This window comes from Cibotium barometz, chromosome 24 (genome assembly GCF_041138505.1).
Source record: "Cibotium barometz isolate CiBa-2024 chromosome 24, ASM4113850v1, whole genome shotgun sequence".
Taxonomy (NCBI): domain Eukaryota; kingdom Viridiplantae; phylum Streptophyta; class Polypodiopsida; order Cyatheales; family Cibotiaceae; genus Cibotium; species Cibotium barometz.
The window spans coordinates 42611995-42635251 of record NC_141069.1 but is presented as its reverse complement, the minus strand read 5'-3'; the positions used below and the strand labels follow the sequence as shown (position 1 = coordinate 42635251).

At 45.3% G+C, this 23257-nt stretch overlaps 1 protein-coding gene across 1 annotated transcript in view; it reads right to left on the bottom strand.

Moving 5' to 3' along the window:
• LOC147625324 (zinc finger CCCH domain-containing protein 11-like) overlaps positions 1 to 23257 on the bottom strand; it is a 50960-nt gene that overhangs the window by 14640 nt on the left and 13063 nt on the right. Inside the window, exons 5-7 of the mRNA XM_086818647.1 lie at positions 14393 to 14581; positions 14168 to 14298; positions 13914 to 14040 (exon numbers count right to left, since the gene is read on the bottom strand). Coding sequence (XP_086674773.1) covers positions 13914 to 14040; positions 14168 to 14298; positions 14393 to 14581 — 447 coding nt within the window. The remainder of the gene's footprint in view (positions 1 to 13913; positions 14041 to 14167; positions 14299 to 14392; positions 14582 to 23257) is intronic.

The window sequence follows — 23257 nt, the reverse complement described above, 5'->3', positions numbered from 1 at the left end:
AATGTGTTCCCGCATCGTCGAGGACTTTGCAGGGTTCATAACCTGCATCTGCACTTCCAAGGAGATCCGTTTCATGGGAGATACCCTGTTATAAAGAGAAGCCAAGTGCTCCCATATGCCTCTCTTTACATGATTGATCACTTGTGGTGTGCAGTTGAGGAAAATAAATGACCGGACCCTGGAGTTGACACGATCCCACATGTGTGCCTGTGCCTCTCGGTCCTTCCTCGTCGACAGTAACTCCCCTTCCTCTGCTTCCGGCCGTGGAACCCCGATGATGATGAAATCAGCAAGGTCATATGACTCCAGCACAAACTTCATCACGACCTTCCAGATGCCGTAATTGGACCTGTCCAACTGACGGACCACTGGGAACGTGGGGAGAGTCGGAATCTTCACGTGTTTCTCAGCCATCTCTAGTAAATCTGACATCGCGGGGAGGAAACTGAAAGGGTGGGTGGGTGGGAAAAAAAAAATCTCTAAAAACCTGCAAGTGGCTGTCCAGCATCTTAGCCCGCCTTTCTCTTGCACCTTCTCTTCCCAAACAGTCCAAAACAGTCCACCAATCAGCAACCTAACGCTCCCCTTCTTGCTCAGAAAAACTCCCAAGATCTATCACGAGCCTAGGGCTGTGATACCATGTCAAAATATGCAGCGGAAATGATAACAAAACTTGGGTAGACAAGAGCAAGTAGAATGCAGAAAATAGACAGCACAAGAAACACAGAGAGATAGGTGTGTAAACTCTTCTCTATACACAAGATCCCGCAAATGACTAAATGATACAATGGTGGGGAGCATGGGGCCTATTTATATGCCCCATGCATGCAGTCGGCCTGCTGTAAAAGCTCTCCACGACTGCATACAGCAGTCGGCCAGCAGTAAATGGCCTCCACGACTGTAGGAGCAAGTCGGCCAGCCACCAGCACCTCCACAACTGCTAAATATGCAGTCGGCCAGCCGCCGCTGAATGGACAGTCGGCCAGCCACTAGGTGCTCCTGCCAACCATCTGGCATCCATCCACACCATGGAAAAAAATGGGAAAAATAGGAAAAATACGGGGAGTGAGGAAAAATGATAAAACACCTTATACAAGGCGGGCACACCCACAACAGAGGCCCTAGTGTATAAATATAGACAGGAGATGACTTCTATGTAGCATTTACCTTGCAAAGGGCAGCTCTCTTTGGTTTGTTATTCCCTAAAGGCAGTTACATGCCGTCGTTCCTCAAGGTTATCCATGACCAATTACTGGCTATGGGTGCTGCTTTGTCCTCTGCTCAGCTGGCTGCACTTATCCTCACCAAGCTTCCCCCAGACTATGATGTGATTTCTCAATCTTTGCGGTGCTAGGCCACATCCACTCAGTTGGATTTTGATGATCTTAGCTCCCTACTTTTGGAGGAGTCGGTTCTCGTTTCATAGGGTAGGTGTCAATCAACAGTTTTGACCAGGCACTTTCCTCAATTCAGAAGAAAGGTCAGGGTCGCTGCTTCTCTTGCGGGAAAAGAGGACATCTGTCCAAGGATTGTTTGTCCAAGAATGCTAATCTTATTAGAATCATAATTGGATTAGATTAATCTCTATGATGAAGGATTTAACTTTTCTTAATCTCTTTCTTGATGAGAAGGGATTAGTGATGCTCTAAATGGATTAAGAATCTATGAATAAATAAAATTTATTATATGGAAAGTGTTATTTGAACATCCATAGAAAATGCAGGGAAGTTATGTGAAAATTTTTACACTGAAATCTGATTCAGACCTGGATATCCCAATTAATCCAAATTCAGACTTGGATATCCAGATTTAGACCTAGATATCCCAGTTAAGCTGTGTTGAAGCTCGGCACAACCTGTATCTGCTCCATCTCAACGAAACCCTTAGAGTATTGCTGAAATCTTCTTTGAATCAGCACAACCAGCCAAAAGAGAAAGCAATAGAGAAAGTCGACCAACTTTAGGGAGCTGTTAAGCAACTCGACTGGCCCTCTGTGGATTGTGGAAACCCGACCAGCAATAGAAGAGAGAGGAAACACTGTCGGCCAGCCCTGTAACCTGTTTTTCAACAGCCGACCAGCCTTATTGACCCTGTTCCATAAGTCGACCAGCCCTGTAGCTCTTGTGCATGGAGTCGGCCAGCTTTTCCACACTTCCTACTGCTGTCAACAGCCCATACACCCTCTGCAGAAGAAGTCAACCTACTCCATCTGGCTGCCCTTGGCTTGCTCCACACTCCAAAAACCCAGAAAAGCAACTTGTGTCTGGCAAAAATAGTCCCCAAGGTCACTTTAGCAACTCATGGGTTTATGGTCCTTGCCCAAGTGCCCAAACCTAAAAATTGGTCCTGGTTCATTAAAATAGTCCAGCCTGATGTGAACTCTCTTATAAATTATAAGTTTGTCCGCCCAAACTTTAATGAATGTGAACCTGCAACCATCGACTTTAGTAAACAAAGAAATAATAATTAAATAAGGTTGAGTGTGCACACTTACCACCTGCAAAACACATAAAATTCATCGCCTTAGTCCCAAACAGGTGTGCACACGCGCGTCCACGGGGTGTCTAGGCGTCCCCGATGCCTATGGACATTCCCAGGTAAAATACCATGCAATGTCCAGGCAAACAAAACAAGTCACACATGCAAGTGCACTTCACAAGTAAATGCTTGTGCGCGATGATTTGGATTAAATCTCCCAACTTGCCATCTTGTACACAAAAAACTGTCGCGACCATGGGCACGACCCATGCTGGATCCAAATGCCGTACTCACTAGAGCCATTGCCCTTGCATGAGCCCAGCTAACTCACCAGGATCTCACCAACCCTTCCATGAGTTAACATACTCACTGAACAGAGTCACTGGCTCGTTCATGAGTTTATGCAGACACTAGGGTCACCAACCCTTACATGAATGCATAACTACAGTAGTCAGAGTCAACTCTTCTTACTGACTTAGAGTCACCAACTCTGATCACTCATTAAAGTCACCAACTCTTACATGAGTGAATCCATCATGCTCCAGGAAATTCCTTCCGCATGGCACAGATCTCTAGAGGATTGTGACATCCCCCTCGGCTTCTAATCAGTTGTCCGCAACTGAAAAGCGTCCATATATGCTATAAGGAGATCCGGTTAAGTATTCTTCATCAACCCACTTCGCATCAAGTGCGGGGTAGTTTTTGAATTTGACCAGATATCTACGAACAAGGTTGCCACGAGGTGCTTTTCGTTCCTTGTGGAAGACAATCTGCTCAAGCTGCAAGATTCCTTCCAATTCATCAATCTCTGGTTGGTCCTCCAGTACTGGTTCCAAAGGATCTGAACCAACATATGGTTTCAAGAGACTGACATGAAAGGCATTACGTATCCGCCAATGATCTGGTAACACCAATCGAAAAGCTACCTCATAATACCTGCAAGATAGCTTGGGATACATTCTCTCTTTGCCTATCTTCTTACGGAGGGGAGCCTTGTGGAATTTCAATAAAACCCAATCACCCTCCTTGAACTACAACTCTTTCCGATGTTTATCAGCAACTTTTTTATGCTTTTCTTGGGATCTTTGTATGGCTGTCCTAACCTGTGAGAAGGCAGTATCCAGATCCCTAACATACTCATCTGCTTCTGCAAATATTTCATCCTTGGTGCATACTATAGAAGACAAAACTACTTTGGCATACACAATTTCAAAGGGTACCTTACCCGTAGAAGTATGCACTATATTGTTGTAGGCAAACTCAACAAGTGTAAATACTTCTCCTAGTCTGATTTGCGGTCAGAAACATAAGATTTCAACAAATCAAGCACTACTGAATTTGCAATTTCACTCTGCCCATCCGTCTGTGGATAATATGCCGAAGAAAAATTCAACTTGGTTTCCATATTATCAAATAGTGCGTGCCAAAAGAGACAAGTTGTGCGAGGATCACGATCCCTCACAATTGTCTTTGGCATGCCATGATGCTTGAAGATTTGGGCCAAAAATATCTTCGCCATATGCTCTGGCTTTATGTTCTTCTGCACTGGAATGAAATGTGCTCGTTTACTGAATCTGTCCACAATAGTCCAAATAGAATCATTCCCTTGCTGCGTTTTCAGAAGATCCATGATAAAATCCATGGCGATACTTTCCCAAGGCTGATTCGAAATCGACAACAGTTGAAGCGACCCTTGACACTCATGCTTGTCAAATTTGACCTTCTGGCAAGCCAAACATTGGCAAACATAATCATCAATGTCTTTACACATCTAAGGCCAAAAGAAATACTTCTCCAAAGCTTGCGTAGTGACAAGAATGCCTCTATGTCCTGCATAAGGTGGTACATGGTGTTCTTCCAACACTTTTTGCCTTAAGTTTTTATGCACACAAAGACAGTTGTTTATCATCAAATACCCATCACGTATGGAATAATTCGGGACTGAATTACCCTGCTGTAAATCAGCCCATATATGCTGAAAATCATCATCTGTGTGATAGGTATCTCGCATATTTGAGAGGTCTTGATGATAGGCGACACTAATGGCAAATCTGGCACAATCAAAACCGATCCAGACATGATGGCTTGTTTTAAACCATGAAAAGCCTTCTTTTGTATATCACCCCACTAAAAATTTACCTTTTTCTTGGTGAGATCATGTAATGGCGAAGCAATTTCAGCGAAGTGCTTAATGAAGCGTCGGTAATACAAGCATAATCCCAGAAAACTTCGAATTTCATGTATCGTACGCAACTCTGGCCAATCTTTGATTGCTTGTAATTTAACCGGGTCCATGCATATGCCTTCCTTTGATACAATGTGACCACGATAGTGAATTCCAGATAAGAAGAATTCACTCTTCTTACCATTTATGTAGAGCTTGTGACTACGAAGCTCTTCGAACACAATAGCCAAGTGCTCACGGTGTTGTTCCTTATCTTTGGAAAATACAATGATATCATCAAAGAAGGTTCCAGTAAACTATATATGCTTTCTGAAAATCATGTCCATCATCCGATTGAACGTGGCCGGTGCGTTGGTAAGTCCAAACGGCACTACCAAGAACTCATAAAGCCCAAACTGCATTCGGAAAGCAGTTTTATGTACATCCTGTGCATAGTTACCAGGAGTTTTAGAAATGCTTGATTTGAAACGGGTTTCAAAAACATTTACAAAGTTTCATATTTTTTTGAAACGGCAAAAAAAAGTTTCAAACAAAAATATACAAACATACATACATACATATAGAATGTACAATAGTACAAGAAATAAGTGTTTAGGCCTTGACATATTTCAACAAACAGAATACTTGAAAAACATGACTCAATGAAAACACATTGGATTCATTATTATTCAATGTAAACAGTGATTCAATGCTAGAAAACAGCAGCAGCTTCACGAAGCGTGAGGGTGGACAATAGTGGTGACCAGTCGGCCAACCGTACACAGGCAACAGCAACGAGAGTTGGGAGTCGGAACGGATGTGCAGACAAGCTCCTTGAAACATGTGCCACAAACGAAAAGTCAGTGCAAGCGATAAGACGTTTTTTTTTTAGGAAAACAAATCAGATAAGAAACGCCTTTCATTCAACAAAACTTTTACGAAACGTTTCAGTCCGTTTCATACCAACTAAAACGCGTTTCATTGCTACTATGATCCTGCGGTGCCACTCGTATTTGATGGTAGCCACTCCTGAGATCAATTTGGCTAAAACAAGCTGCATCTTCCAACTTGTTAAGAATGTCATCGATGTGCGGGATAGGGAACCTATTCTTTATCGTAACCTTGTTAAGGACACAATAATCGACGCACATCATGTATGTTCCATCTTTCTTTTCCACCAATAACACAAGTGAGCAATAAGGAGATGAGCTAGGTTGTATCAAACCTTTCTCAAGCAAGTCATTTACCTGCGCCATAATCTCTTCTTGCTGGCTAGTACTTACCCTATATGGAGGTCGATTGGGCATTGTGCTGACAGGTATCACATCAATACGGTGGTCTTCGGGACGCTCAGGTGGTAATTCACCAGGCAGTGCATCGCGAAAACAATCACTATCGATGCAGGAACTCTACTCGCTCTCGAGTTAGTTGATCAACAATCGCTCTTTCATGCTCACCACTCTCTCTTACAAAAACCAAGTAAGAACAAGCAGCTTTCTTTATTACCTTATTGACCTGTACATGACTAACAATAGGTATGGTACTTCTTGAAGTACCAATATCTATAACAATCTCTCTACCTCTATGCATAAATGAGATCTTTTCTTTGTATGATTTCTTTGGCTCCATACGAGCACGGCAAGGCATTCCTAGCAAAACATCACAACCAGTGAGAGTAACAACCATAAAGGTCTCATGATCAAGGTAGCCTTGTATGTGAATGAGAAGCTTGCCAATGATTGGCGTTACATTCACTCCTTTACCCTCAAAAGTTGCATCTGCATCCATTTGAGTGCCATAATCTGATACATCCAATCCTATGGCGGCAGCCATATGCACAGAAATGAAATTGTCCGTGGATGCATCATCAAAAAGAAATAGTGCGGGTTGATCTTTTAGCTGTCCCCATGCTTTACATATGAGTCTTTCAATTGAAGTATGTCCTGTGTTTCCCAGAATATCTGGCACAGCATTTACATGAGGCTTTTCAGTGCCACCATCTTCCATTTTCAGGTTTCGTGGGCACCCATAATACAAGTGATCTTTACTTCCACATCCAAAACATTTCCCTCACATGCATACTCAATTCTTTGTTGTTTTGACAGCCCATGATCATTGTGTTGCCCCACAGCTTCTTGGATGGACGTTCCTTTGTACCCTGGGTATCTTTTTTATCACTTTTTAGGGGCTATCCGCCCTTTTTCTGGTCATAACCAGCCCTCTTCTTGGCCTTGAGAAAATTGCCTTAGATTTATCATGTTTTATGTGCAATGTCTCCGCCACAGTAGCCGAATGCGTTAACTACTGAAAGGTTTGGTTTGGGTACACTTCAAGGCTCTCTTGAATGATCGGATGCAACCCAAACTCTTTTTGTTCTTCTCTTCATCAAAGAGTGTCATGAAAGGGTAACTTTCAGTAGTACCTTCCAATATTTGGCGATGCAAGTATGCACCGACTCCCCTTCTTCCTGTTTCAGCCAATCCCATTCTTTGCGCACATTTTTAGCCAAGTTTGGTGGTAAGAATTGATCATAAAACTGAGTTTTGAATTCAGCCCATATGTGGGCAGCACTATGGTCCAAGAGTTTGGCCATCCACCAATCACTAGCTGTATCTCTTAGATGCATACCCACATGTCTCAGTTTAGACTTCTCCGAGAAGTCTTCATCGCAAAAGGCTATCTCAAACTGCCGAATAAAAGCAAGAGCTTTGGTAACTTCCACCTTCCCAAAGAACTTTTAAATTGATGTCCTTATCCCCTTGACTTAAACTCTTTGGCTTTCTTCTTTGAATGAGATCTGCCATGCCCATCAATTTTATGGCCTCTTCTGAATCATCAAAATCTGCATGTGCTTCCCAGCGAGAAACCTTTCTTCCACTGGAGTCCTCGGATACATCCCTTTGTCCTCTTAGATAAGACTTGGCCAATTCACGAGAGTCTTTATAACCCATTCTGCTGCCCCATGGCCTCAAAGGCTACATCAACCGGAGAAATTTTCCTTTTTGTACTCAAGACTTTTTGCACATCTGGAACCTTTCTCAAAGATCTCCACTACATAGTCTCATCATAATATCGTCTAACTTGGCGCCTCAAGGCCTCAAACTCAGATCTTACATCAACAAGATCTGTATATGCAGTACCAACAGTCTCTCTTGCATTTGGCATCTCTTGTTTAGGAGGAGTATAAGCGATTCCAATAGATCCCTTGGCATGCGCCCTCTCCTACCAAGAGCCTCAGCTTGAGTGCTCATGTTATCTCTTCTATATGCTTAGACAAGAAAAATTTTGTATGCCCAAAAATTGTCCTTTCTCAAGCAAAGAAAGAAGCCTATGCTTTGATACCAATGTCACAAAGCGGGCACGTGTAATACAGAAAACCAATGGCTCAAATCACAGCATACATTCAACATCCATCACAACATGAGCATGAATCAATACATCTGCCACAGACATCATAATCACATACACATCCAGCAACAACATAAGATAATCTTGCACATGACACAGCACTAGGGGCTGAAGTTAGGCCAGCCCCCCCCCCCCCCCCCAAGGTATCTTCAGAGTGTTCTCTTATACAAAATGCGGGTGCCCGGGAGTTCCACTCCTCAGCCAACACCAGATTTATCCAAATCTGTGGAAAACAAACAATTCAAGCTCTCAGTCACCAACCAGAGCAAGGTAGTCACCAACTGCCTAACAGAGAAAACAAATCCTTGGTCACCAACCAAGGCCAAAGCAGTCACCAATTGCTATCCAGATAAATCCAACCCTCGGTCACCAACCAGGGCCAAAGCAATCACCAACTGCTGTCCCATGAAACCAAACCCTTGGTCACCAACCTGGGCTTACGCAGCCACCAATTGTTCCTTAGTTTCACGGCTGTCCACACAATTGTGCAATTCAGCAGCTCCAAACAGGCCCAATACAGCATTTAGGCCAATCGTTTTGCTTCCCTTGAAGCCATGCACAACCTGTATCTGCTCCATCTCAACGAAACCCTTAGAGTATTGCTAAAATCTGTTGTAAATCAGCACAACCAGCCAAAAGAAAAGGCAATAGAGGAAGTTGACTAGCTTTAGGGAGCAGTTAAGCAACTCGACTGGCCCTCTGTGGATTGTGGAAACCCGACCAGCAATAGAAGAGAGAGAAAACACTGTCAGCTAGCCCTGTAACCTGTTTTTCAATAGCTGACGAGCCTTATTGACCCTGTTCCATAGGTCGACCAACCTTGTAGCTCTTGTGCAAGGAGTCCGCCAGCTTTTCCACACTTCCTACTGTTAGCACATTCATCCCTAGATTCTGCTCTTTTATGGTGCCCATTTGGTCCCCTTTTGCATGGCCCTTGCTTGTGGGCTGGCCACCCCTTTTTTACTATTTTTCTGGGATTTTTCCCAACCTTTCTGGCATTTACCAGTCGGCCATGTCCATCAGCTCCAGTTGGCCTGTTTATCAGCTCCAGTCGGCCAGCATTCCCTTACTATAAATAGTGGGTGCTGGCCTCTCTTGATTCATTCAGTCTTGTACATATTTTGCTCCCTCACTTATGAGACTATCTGTGTCTCTTGCTTGGGACTGTTTTGCTTCAGTATATTCAGCATAGTTTGCTCCATATCTCTCTCTCGCTTGCACTCTCAGTTCAGCACATTCTAGTGCTACTCTCCTTCCGCTCTGTGCACTCTTTCATGGTATCATCGCTCCCAGTTAAGCAACCTCTTTGCTGCCCCAGATTCAGCCCTGTTTTCAGCACCTTCTCCTCTGCGTTTTTCTTCCAGATCCATAGCCTTTGTTGCTGCGTTTTCTGGACAGCACCCTGCTGGTCGCTTTTCCTTCACATTGGCTTCATCAACTCCGCCATCAGGTACTTGTTGACCAGCGTTTTCTTTCCCACTTGGCGATTGGACAATAGGCGGCCTGTTTTCTACAGGACAGCAGCCTTTCTTTGCTGTGTTTTCCTCTCTAGTGGCCCTTTCCCTTTGCAGAGGGGGCTTGTGGTGTTGCAGGCTTTGGTGGCACTCTTGGTACCTGTGGAGGACACTTCTTCAGAGTTCTTGCATTTTTTGAGATTGAGCCCAAGCTTTTGTGATGGCTGCACTGACTTCTCTTCATATGTTTGCTGAGTCTGCCAAGTTGGATGGGTCCAACTACACCCTATGGAAGGTGAAGGTGAAGTCGGCCTTGCGTGGCGTGGATCTCTGGGATTGGCTTGTTACACTGGCCAATGCCACCCCTCCCACCCTTGCTTCCGATGGTGCGACTCAGGCATAGATTGATATTTGGCAGTCAAATGATCGACGCGTTTTCTCCTTTCTGATGTTGAACTGTCAGGATGCTGTTCTCTCTCATGTGCGTAGAGCAGATGCTACACATGAAGTTTGGAAGGCTTTTGCCAATCTCTATGAGATTAAGTCTCCGGGTCGGATTTTGGCGTTGCAAAAGCAACTTATGAACTTATCAGTTTTTGAGTTTCCATCTTTATCTGCTTTCATCTCGAAGATAAAAGACCTCCGGGACGAGCTTGCTATTTGTGGCAAGGACATCTCCACAGAGGATATGGCTATTCGGCTGCTCTCCAAACTTCCAGAGAGGTTTGATGCATACTTTCAATCTCTGGTTTCTTCTCCTCGTCCTGTTCCAGTTACTTGGGAGGAAGTTCTCCCCTCCGTTATGCAGATTGAGTCTCGCTTTGAGGAGCGGATTGGCACCTCCGGTGGCCCTGATGGAGCTTTGGCAGCACGAGATAAAGGGAAAACTCAACAAAAGAAAGGAAAAGGGAGTTCTGACAAGAACTCCAAGGATTCCAACAAGGATAAAGACAACAAATCTTCAAAGAATAAGGACATTGAATGTCATTATTGTGGCAAGAAGGGTCACAAGTCACCCCAATGTCACAAGAAGAAGCGTGATGAAGCAGCAAAGAACTCTTCCTCAACGGCGGTGCCTCAACCCAAGAAGGATGATGGCATTCTTCTCTTAGCAGGTACTCGGCGTATACTTCCTCATGTGACTTCTCAGTCACAGTCTTGGATTGTTGATAGCGGTGCTACTGCTCATATGACACCCCATCGAGATTGGTTCGAGGACTTCATTGCTAGATCAGGCGAGATCACTCTGGGTGATTCTTCTTCTGTGCCAGTGCATGGTCATGGCACTATCCCCATCTTCCGTTCTGACGAGGACAAGAGGTACTTCTCTGACATTCTGTATATTCCAGATTTGGCTTTTAACCTTTTGTTAGTGAGTGCCCTTACAGCTAAGGGTGCGGAGGTGATTTTTTCTTGTTATGAGATTACCATTTGTGATAAAGCAACTGGTAGCATCTTGGCTCAGGGAGTCCAAGATAGTGGTTTCTACAAGTTGACCGCTCTGCTTTCTTCAGGTGCTTCTTCTGCTCTTTGGAATGCTTGGTTTGGCCATTTGAGCTATCAGCTTCTGCAGCGAGCCTCGAAGGATGGGTTGGTTGAGGGCTTACCGACCATCAAGGCTCCGTCTTCAGCTTGTTCCTCTTGTGCCGCCTTTCCGAAGGAGGCGACACACAGATCTTGGACATGACTTGCTCTCATTCATGCAGTCTTATGTGGTCCTATCATCTATGAGTACCGCGTCTTTGAGTAAGGCATTGTACATGCTCGTGATGGTGGATGATTTTACCAGATATACTTGGGTTTTCTTTCTGAAGACCAAGGATGAGACTTTTCATCACTTCTGTGATTGGAAAGTTGAGGTGGAAAAAGAGACCAGTCACTCGGTCAAGGCTCTTAGGACAGATGGAGGGGGTGAGTTCACATCCCAGGAGTTTCAGCAATACTGCAAGACACATGGCATTCGGAGACAGCTTACTACATCATATACTCCATCACAGAATGGAGTTGCCGAGAGGAAGAATAGGACCGTTATGGAGATGGCCCATGCTATGCTTGAGCATTCTTCATTACCTCGACGTTTCTAGGCTGAGGCGGCTTCCACTGCTATCTACATTCAGAATAGGTCTCCTCCTGCTGCTCTTCACGACAAAACTCCATATGAGGCTTTCCATGGTGATAAGCCCTCCGTTGTTCATTTCCGGATATTTGGGTGTACGGCGTATGTTCATGTGCCTAAGGAGCACCGCTCCAAGTTGGACTCGAAGACTCAACGCATGACTTTTCTCGGATACAGCACTGTGTCCAAGGCATATCGTCTTTATGATCCTCAGGCCGGTAAAGTTGTTGTGAGCTGTGATGTGGTGTTCAACGAGACTCCTACATCTTCAGAGGGGGGTGGTGAGCTTCTGCTTCCTTCACCTCCATCTCCACCTCCTCCTCCTCCTCCTGCTCCCGCTGTTTCTGTTACACCTCCAGCTGAGGATACTCAGTCAGATGATGATGACCCTGCTCCTCCTCCGACGAGTTCGAGCAAATCTGTACCTAGTTGGTATTATCAGACAGTTCTCAAAGATGCTACCTTGTGAAGTTCAAGAATTATTCACCCATGGATGCTAAATGGATGGATGAGGTATACTTCAAGGAGCATCCACAACTCTTGGAAGCATACTTCGAAGCTTTTCAATTGCGGTTAACTATTTAGAAGGCGGGGAGGGATGTCAGTAATTGGGCATTCTCTACACTTCCGGACCTATGGACGCGCTCCATAGTGTGGACATGACACCTCGTGTTGGGGGACTTACATCTACGCCAAGGGTCATGTGGCACCTCATGATAGGGGACTGATGTCTACACTAGGGGCCAGTAGGCTAGATATGAGAGGCTGGGGATTTTGGTCCACGCCCATATCCAAATTATGGTATAGCGGTTGGCCTGGAAACGTAATGTCCCGGAATGACCGCCTACTACAAGCTAAATGAAAGGGAGATTGACCAATACATTCCTATGCATGGCATACTTGCATCTCTAGAACTGTTTTCACGTGAAATGTTTTACTGCCTACAAGATCTATGTGTTTAGTTTACACACAAGGGACGCCCTCTCGTGAACCGTGTGCGTGAATCTATATTATGACCTCGCTTGTGGGCTGTAGACAGGTGGTAGGTGTCTGTTTTAGCTCATTGTGCTACTTTGTAAGTCCACACTTCATTAAAGTACGGCCAGACAACTTAAAAGTGAGTTTGGGCATCCACACTTCATTAAAGACTGGGCGGATAGGTTATAAGTGAACTTGGGCACTTATTGGATGGCGACCGGCCAAACTCTCATAAATCAGGCACTCTTTTAAATAAAAGAATGTGGACAGCTTATTGGGCACCCTCTCCACTTATGGGAGAAGTGTAGCTCTTGTTGAGGTGGCCCAATGGCCACCCATTATTCATATGGAAAGGCTTATCGTCTCCCTTCCTTCAAGGGAAATAGGTGCCTACTTCATGAGGAGGAAAGGGAAGGCAATTTTCAGCATAACCAATCCACACATACTTTTTGGCATAGTTTTTTGCTTCTCCAACTCTTGGAACAATCGGCAAATGAGTGGTACACTGCTGTCCAGCCCTTGATAGTCCATTTCAGCTGCTATCTCTTGGATATGTACCTGCTAGAACTACTTTGGAGCATTTCTATCGCCAACAATTTGATCAAAACTGATTTCTTCTCTCAAAATAAGAACTCAGCCTAGCACTCACATGCTTATGTATGGATGCCAGTGGAGCATAGCTGCTTGTGGCAAGACACTCGGGATTGGGGAGTGAGGTTCTTCGTGACAAAAGCTGTGGAATCAACCTCTACTTTCGACAAAACATGTTTGCAAAATGTTTTCATTGCATGGATGTCATTGGAAATCTCGCATGTGATGCCCATGAAGCTTGTATCTTGAGAAATCCTTGATAATACAAACATATTACAAGGGGGGTCGGCCCTTTCCAACCCTATTGCATTGCCATTTAAATTTCAACATTGCTATCTCTTTTGGTTTTGAGCAAATTTCATCTTGTTTAATAGTATTAATAGTTTAAGTGTGTCAATAGTGTTCAACCCTATTTGGGGCAATCACACCCTCACCATAGCCACATCTGCCATTAGGTGGCTTATAGAGTCGTGTTTCAGTTTCATGTTCTATTTTAGTTTTTCCATGGCACTGGATACCCATGGTATCATTGTACTATTCATGGTCTCATAGGCCCTTCCAGTCTTTTGTAGGTGTTCATAGAGCTTTCTTTCTTTCTCCCTCTCCTGCTTCTGCAAAAATGATAAGAGATGCCTCGATTGACAAGCATTGCATGTGTGATAGTACGCATGAGTGTGAACAGCCACATTGATAAGCGCATTAGAACGAATGGCCAAGGAGTTACTTCATTGCTTTGGATGGAGGATTGAGCTGCATCTGTATCTTGTTGTTCCTCTTCTCTTTGATAGTTGTCATAAGCTTCAGCATCGTCTACAAACAAGCTTGCATCTGATGCAAAAAGCTCCCGTCCACTGCTCCATCAGAGAGCATAACTTTTAGTGCAATAACATGCAATCAGTAGAGACAATACAGACCCCTATACCAGGTAATTATGCCTGTGTGGACAACCGGCAGCATCTTTCTGCAGTAATACATCACCTCATGCGATCGTTTTTGACTCGCTCAGCCCTCCTGGCAGCCAGCTCTGCTTCTCTTTGGTCCATCTTTTTCTTTCTCCATTGTGCAAAAAGCTCAGGTGTGATTGTAGTTGCTGTTTTGATTTTAGTCCTCTGGAACCAGGATTGCAGACAACACTAAATTAAAAACCAGCAGAAACATTATGAAGATTTCTTGGTAAGGGTAAAAGCTGATACCCCTGCTCACCTCATTTTCTATCTCCTCTTCAATCGACATTTTGGATGCTTCTTCTTCAAGCAATGCCTTCATCTGAGACTTCAATACATACCCAGGAGGTAAAGCATGTCGATAATGGCAATCCTTACCCCCATTTGGGCAAACCCAAAACCAGCCATATTGTTTCTTCTCCACAGCATCAAGAAAGTACTTGCAAACCTAACCCAAAACAAATCAGCATTAGCATTGAGGTGAGAACAAAATGAATACATGACTGTAAACTTGCCTCCCTGCAGCAGATTTAAAAGTAGTTTGAGGGCAGCAAATCAATGCTGACTCAGAATTGACATCGGAGATGAAACAAACATCACTATGACAAGGGAGTATGTAAAGCAACAGTTACATTAAGTTCACAGATTGAACACAATGCTAATCAATACACTTAAATACACTAAGATTTGATGGACACTTGCTCAAATATAAGAAGTAAATTGCTGAGTGACATGGAACGGGAATGGGAACGGGAAGATGCTGCCATTCCCAACATTCCCGAGTCTAAAAATGCCCATTCCCTGTGACTAAGTCTTGGGAGAATCAAGTACATAGTGTCATGGGCATTTCTGACCAAATTTCCATACCAATGCATATGAATACAGTATTGCAAACAAGTGGTTGTCGATGTAGACTTGCAATCCACACTACCCTCTCAAGTGCCCATGTTCCCTACCATCTACTCTCTATTGTTCCACCAACACATGGTAGCAACAATCTGCAAGAGAGCATGTAGGACAAGAGAACACTACACAGGGTATGTGATCTTGTAATCCGGTTCCTCCCTCCGGCTACTTGCTCCCATATTTAAGCATAAAAGCTTACCAATAGCAAGTAGAGTCAATGACAACGGAAGTCTTCGCTTTGGAAGTCCTTGGAGTGTTGGGATCTTCGATTTGTCGCATTTCTTCGCGACAAAAGTCTTCAAGAGGATGAAGGGAACCTTGGGAAAGCTTCCCTTATGGTTCAACTTGAGAAAGGAGGGCTGAAATTAGGGTTTTCAGCAAAAAGACCAGAAATTACAGCAATAAAGAGAGCTGTTTTGCTGAATTTCAGTCATTGGGAGTGTGTAGGAGAGTGATTAGCATCCGGAAATACTCTTGGAAGCTTGAAAAACACCTTAGCAAGCTTGGAAATGGAGTTGGGAAGGAGAGTGCAGAAAATGCAGCCCAACAGTCCTCATGAAGAAGGCGCCCATCTCTAGAGAAAGAAGGAAGAGTGAGGTGGTGAGTTGTCCAATGTAGGTGGTAGGCAGGTGCTTTGTGGAGCAAGCTAGAGTGGACACATGGCTGGTTACTCCCTTTGTACAAAGGGGATAAGGTTTGGGCGGTGGACATTGGGTTATGTCCACCTCCGGACATCAGTGTGTGAACACAAAGCTAAATAATTTATAAGTGAGTTTTGGTCGCCCAAAACTTAACGAAGTGTGTACACACTCACTTATAAATTAGTGCTAATTCCTAAGGCTAGGTTTATGACCAATGCTTACCACTTGTCACATGCCACATAACCATGTCAGCAGACAGTTTCACACGCACGGTTCACGGACGGGCGTCCGCTTACCCGGAACTACACTGTTACGACCCTGTGTTTTTCCCTCTAGACAACAAGCAGGTGGACACGGGCACGGGATGGACAGTGTGAACAGGCATCAATTGGATATGAAAAGGAAACTCATATGTGTGGCTAGCCCAAGTGTGAAAGGGGACAAAAGGGAGTTTTGAGTTTATAAGGTTTTTAAAACCTTTGATGATTTAAAATATTATTTTTATGGACATGCGTTTTTGATATGTTGCTTTTGGCGTTTTTGAGAAAAGCGAATCGCCTCTTTATAAAGCGAAGGGTGGCGGAGCTGAAGAGGACAGATCGCCGGGTGGTCATCGTCGAAGTCATCATGTGGTCGTGGTATAGTACAGGCGGGCAAGCAGGTTGCGTAGGACTACGTATGGCTGAGGGCGCCAGGTGGACTACAGCCAGCAAAGGGGCACTGCTGCACGTATGGGCTACAGGCCAGGCAGGCGACCAGGTGGCTGCGCATATGGACTGCCGCCAGTCGGGCAGCCAGGTGACTGCGCTTATGGACTGCAGCCAACAAAGGGGGCTAGGCAGCTGGCATGGTTACAGCCAGCAAAGGCGACCAAGTAGCTGTGCGTAGGGACTGCTGCCAGTCGGGCAGCCAGGCGGGCTTCATGTGGAAGCTGCACGTGTGGAAGACCAGGTGGCTGCGCATATGGGCTGCAGCCAGCAACGGGAGCCAGGCGGGAGACACTCTATAGCCAGCCGGGCAGCCAGGCAGGCGCAGGCGGGCTGCATGTGTGGAAGCAACCAGCAGAGACAAATCCAAGCAGCTGTTGGGCTGAATAGCACGCTTGACTCTCTCTCTCTCTCTTGGAAGGAGACGAGCTAAAGGAGGCGCCGAGGGGCTAACAGCCAAGGGGTTTCTCTCTCTCTCTCTCTCTCTCTCTCTTCGCGAGCAGGTGGGGTTGCAGGAAATACACAGCCGATTTGTCTCATAGGCCGAGTTCGGTCTTTTGGAAGACGTTAATAAAATCTCTCTCTCTCTCTCTCTCTCTCTCTCTCTCTCTCTCTCTCTCTCTACGACCTCTCCATTCTACGACAGCCCCACGGCGGAGATACTTGATCTAAGGAGAGGGCAACACTTCAATTGATCAGCATACATGGATCTACCTGATATACATTTTCCAGTATTTTCTACTCAGTATCATCTCGGAGTCTTGCAGTTCTGTTCTTATAACTGTAGGACAATCAGTTTATTGTACTTTTTAGTTTTGTTCTCTTTGATGAGACACCAACTTCAGATGTACTCTCAGTTTTGGTCTCATAGGCCATTATGGCCTCTTAGAGACGTTAATATATCATTTCATTTCTCTCTCTCTCTCTCTCTCTCTCTCTCTCTCTCTCTCTCATCATGGATTGCAGGCCTTGTTTTACGAGACTAGGATACAAAGGATCAAGTTAAGATGCACAGGATGATGTTCTTGGAAGGAGAGATGTGTTGTTGCTCTTCGTCTGGGACTTATGTGTATTCAGGGATTGCTTGACACGTCCTCTATCTTTCTCTCTCTAGGTTTTGGCAACCGTGATTTGATGGTATATCTGTCATGGAAACAGGACATTGGTTTTCCCGAGAGGAAACAGGACTTTGGTATCAAGGAAACAGGCCTATGGTTATGGGATACAGGTCTATGGTTTATCGGATACAGGTCTTTGGTTTCATATGGAAAGATGTCTCTGGATTCATGTGAACAGGTTGTAGTTTTCTCAAGGTTACATGCAAGCTGTGACTATAGGAAGGACATGTAGTTTGGTACAGCCCTACTGCTGTTTGGGAAAGGGTTTGTGGGATCCATGGTAGGGATGGAGAAGACCTTTTCAAGCAGGGAGGTGTTGTACAGGTGTGCCTTCTCTATGGAATGCTTTGCTGTAATAACGAGAGTTCTTATTTGGAAGTCCTGGGTGAAAGCTTCGAGGGATCCTATTGGTAGAGGATTCTACAAGTTGTACTATGTACTCAAATTTTGTTCAAGTAAAGAAATACCGCAAGGGGTGCCACTGTGTTTTGGGGCCAATCGGTGTCCTTGTACTATTTGCAAGAGCACTCTAGCTCCCCCTGTTTGTTTCCCTTTTCCAGGTCCCCATGGGTGATGAAGTGTTTTATGTGCGAGTGTTTGTTTCACCGCCCGTCAGATTTCTGAAGGCCGGTTTCATACACATTAGTCAAACAAGCATGAAAACAACATGCAATTTCAATTGCAAGCAAGCACATAAAGATGCTATGCAATGCAACATTGGTATGGACAATCCCCGTTTATGAGACTATACCAAAATAGACGTGCTCCAGGCAAGTACACGAAGTACCAGACCCAATCTTGGAAGCTTGAAAAACACCTTAGCAAGCTTGGAAATGGAGTTGGGAAGGAGAAAGTGCAGAAAATGCAGCCCAACAGCCCTCATGAAGGAGGCGCCCATCTCTAGAGAAAGGAGGAAGAGTGAGGTGGTGAGTTGTCCAGTGTAGGTGGCAGGCAGGTGCTTTGTGGCGCAAGCTAGAGTGGACACATGGCTGGTTACTTCCTTTGTACAAAGGGGATAAGGTCTGCGTGGTGGACATTGGGTTATGTCCACCTCGGGACATCAGTGTGTGTGAACACCAGGCTAGTCATAATTTATAAGTGAGTTTTGGTCGTCCAAAACTTAATGAAGTGTGTACACACTCACTTATAAATTAGTGCTAATTCCTAAGGCTAGGGTTATGACCAATACTTACACTTACCACCTGTCACATGCCACATAACCATCTCAGCAAACAGTTTCACACGCACGGTTTGCAAGCGGGCGTCCCCTTACCCGGAACTACACATTAGTCAAACAAGCATGAAAACAGCATGCAATTTCAATTGCAAGCAAGCACATAAAGATGCTATGCAATGCAACATTAATTCCACAAGCGGTAAGTACTTCTCCCAAGAAGACTTCTGATCCGCCACATAACATTTCAAGAGATCCAACACGTCTGAATTTGTAGCCTCACTTTGCCCATCCGTTTGAGGGTGATAAGCTGATGAGAAGTCCAATTTGGTGCCCATATTATCAAATAAGGCCCACCAAAAGAGACTTGTAGTCCTGGGATCTCTATCCCCCACAATGGACTTCAGCATTCCATGATGCTTGAACACTTGTGCAAGATATATTTTAACCATATGCTCAGCTTTGATGGTCTTTTTGATCGGCAAGAAATGAGCTTGCTTGCTAAACCTGTCCACAATTGTCCAAGTTGCATTACCCTGTTGGGTGCGTGGCAAGTCCATAATGAAATCCATTGTAATACTTTCCCATGGCTGCGTGGGAATAGGCAATGGCCGAGGCAAACCTAGTGCCTTTTGCCTATCAAATTTCACCTTTTGACAGGTGATACATGCACGTACATGTGCCTCTATGTCCTTCCACATACCTAGCCAAAAGAAATACCGCTCAATCATGTGCGTAGTAGGCATTATGTAATATGCGGAAGCTTCGGAGAAGAATCGGTAACTTCAATACTTAGAATTCAGCACTCTTTTCGCGACGAAAATTAACGCACAAACTGAAAGGAGATGTGCAAAAAATAGAGAGAGAGGGGGAGAGATGGAGAGGACACAGTATTGGGTCCCAATTACCCTCTACCACGGATGGTGTATTTGCTTTATTAGAATGATGAGAAATCTGAAAGAAAATACAGCAATCTTGACCTTTCTTGGCTGGGAAATCCCTGCCCTTGACCTTCAGTACTCCACCCCTTTGCTTAGCAACTCCCTTGGCTTGTCTAGCCCTTGATTTGCTTGAGCTCTTGGTGAATAATCAGATAAATGAATGGGATTGTGGCCTCCACTATTTATTCCACTTTCCAACAGCAGTCAGCCAGTAGATAAACAGGCGGCCACCACAAATGTCCCACGACTTGTGAAAAGTCAGCAATAAATGCTGGAAAAATCACCTAAAATGCTGCACATTACTCCCTAGATGGCTGGGCATCATGCGCCTGCTTCCAGAGTGCTGGGCACAGCCTTTGCCCACAATCCAAGGGCTGGGCAGCCTGTATGGGCTGCCCCATACATGCCCTACAGCCATATAAAGGCTGTAAATTCCTGGAAATTGCCTTATCTTTGCCCTAGGGCTGTCCTACAGCCCCTCCATGGCTGGTGGGTTCAGCCTGGGCATTCCTGGCCCTCATGGGGGTGATTCCACACCATTCCCATGCCCACACTAAGATCCGGGGCAGCCCTGTGGGCTGGCCCCTTGTCCTAACCACTATCTACTCAATGATCTGGCATCCGGTACCATACCAGATACCCAGAACCACTAATATCATTCTAGAGGGAGACTCACAGCACGGATTGGCACTGTTTCATGTGCAGGACAGTGCACACCTGACCTTGGACTCGTGCAGGACAATGCACACCTGACCTCGGACATCTGAGATGGATCCCTGGCTGACTCGTCCCGGACTGGGCTCACATGGGACCAGTTCACCATCTCAGGTCTTGCACCTTCTGTACAGAAATGTCTACGTGGCATCCAAGTGCAGGATGCACGTGACATCCCCTTCTACTTAACTTGACGAAAGCTGCATAGCCTCCAAATAATCCGTCAATAACACCGGATAGTCTTCGAAATATTCTTTATCGAGTCATACCCCTTCATGAGTTCCTCGGTCCTGAAACTTCGTGAGGAACTGTCGTGTTTTTGGCCTGAGCCATGCTTGAAACGGTGCAGAAGGATCTGTTCTAGAACCATAACTTCTGCTTCATCCACAATGTCTAGTTCCGCTTCGTCTTTGATCTCTGAAGGGGGTGGACCTGCATATGGCTTTAACCAACTGACATGAAATACATCGTGCATAGTCCAACTCGGAGATAGCTTTAATTGCATAGATGTCACAGCGTTGTACATATGCAAACACATCACGCCTCATCTTTGGCCAATAGTATTGCCGTTCTAATTTCTCCAGAGTCGAATTCATGCCCCTATGACCACCTGTAATGGCGTCATGGGCATCATGGAGAAGAGCTGCCCTGAACGACTTCATGACACACAGTCGACCTTTGTAGAAAAGCCAACCATCACGTATCAGAAAATGGCATGGTCATGTGGCATCCAATGCCTGTTCCCGCTGTGTACCGAATTCCTCGGAATCCGCGTACGTGTGCTTCATGTCCGCTAGTCCTGTACCAACAAGATCAAGTCTAGTGGTCTGAATCGTAGACACTTGTCCCTTCTTGCTCAAAGCATCGGCCACTGGATTGGCCTTTCCTAGAAGGTACTCAATCATACCACCGAACTGCTGGAATATCTTACTCCAACGGTATTGTCGATCACGCCACTGTGCACTTGGCATCGTCTGAATCCAGCGTAATGCCTGATGGTCAGTGCGAACCTCGAAGTCACGGCCATAAAGGAAATGTTTCCAATGTTTCAAGGCCTGTATAACTGCTAGGAGTTCACGATCATAGACTAAGTAGTTCTTCTCGGCGGGCAGTAACTTACGAGACATGTAAGCTCCTGGATGACCATTCTGTTGCAATACACCTCCAATTGCGATGTTACTCGCATCGGTGATCACTTGAAATGGTTCGTCCCACGAGGCAAGTGCTAAACAAGGTGCTTCTGATAAAGCCACCTTGAGGTTCTGGAATGCCTCCAACGCTCGTGGAGTCATTCAAATCTTTTGCCTTCTTGTTTTTATTCCCTTTAGCAGATCGGTGAGATCTGCCGAGAGGTCTAAAAACTTGTCAATGTGGGTGTATAATGCCTGGGATATACCCACAAATGATCTAATGTCATAGGCTGTCTGAGGTACTTCCCAGTTGACAGTCTCGGCCACTTTAGCCGGATCAAGTCGAATGCCTTCAGCACTAATTAAATATCCCAAGTAATGCACCTGGAACAGATAAAATTCCGACTTCTTTTCATTGACGTAGAGCTCGTTGCTTTCCAACAACGTAAGGACTCTCTCCACACCAACGTCATGCTGCTCAACTGTAGCTAAAAATATGAGTTTGTCATCCAGAAATATGAACACACTTTCCAATCAAATCCCGGAAAACACACATCATCATGCGGTTAAATGTAGCTGGGACGTTTGTCAAGCCAAATGGCATGACCACAAATTCATAGTGGACCCGTTCCGTACGGAAGGCTGTCTTGGGGATGTCCCCCTCCACAATCCGTACCTAGTGGTACCCACTCTTTAAATCCAGTTTTGAGAACACCTTTGCTCCATTCAGCCTCTTGAGAATATAGTCAATTCGAGGCATCGGGAATCTGCTCTTGATAGTCAGCTTGTTGAGTACACGATAGTCAACACACAAACGGGAAGACCCATCTTTCTTCTTGACAAACAAGATCAGTGCTGCAAATGGCGACACGCTAGGGCGGATGTGTTAGAAGTCATCTCCTGTCTAGTTTTATACACCAGGGCCTTTGTTGTGGGTGTGCCCGCCCTTATGAGGTGTTTTCCCATTTTTCCCCACACTCCGTATTTTTCCCCTATTTTTTTCCCATTTTTCTGAGGCTTGGGAGGGCTGCCAGGTGATGCCAGGAGCACCCCAGTGCTGGCCGACTCCATGTTGATCAGTCGTGGGCTACTGGGCTGCTGGCCGACTGGATTTCATCAGTCGTGGGCACCTGTTTGCTGGCCGACTGCCTGTATGCAGTCGTGGGACATATTCAGCAGTCGTGGGCTTTTCTGTTGCTGGCCGACTGCCCTCTATGGGAGGTATATATTGGTCCTCAGCCCCCATACCTCATTTGTATCATATTCGGGATCTTCTTGTGTATATAGAGCAGAGTTACACGCCTACATCTGTCTCTCTCTTGTGCTGTTTTTCTGCCTGCGTTTTTGCTTTTGCTCTTGTGTTCCCAGGCTTGGTCATCATCTCCGCTGCATATTCTGACATGGTATCAGAGCCTAGGCTCTAGATAGGTCTTGGGATTTGTGTGAGCAAGAGGGGGGCTGTTTTGTTGCTGATTGGTGGACTGTTTTGGACTGTTCGGGAAGAGGAGAAGCAAGAGGAAGGCGGGCTGATTTGCTGGACAGCCACTTGCAGGTATCAGTTCTTCTTTGTTCCCACCCACCCACCCTTTTCAGAGTACATCCCCGCTATGGCAGATCTGTTTGAGATGGCCGAGAGACATGTGAAGATCCCGACACTCCCCACGTTCCCGGTGGACCGTCAGTTGGACGGGAGCAACTACGGCATATGGAAGGTGATGATGGAATCCGTTCTGGAGTCCTACGATCTCGCCGATTTCGTCGTTGTTGGTATTCCACGGCCGGAAGTAGAGGAA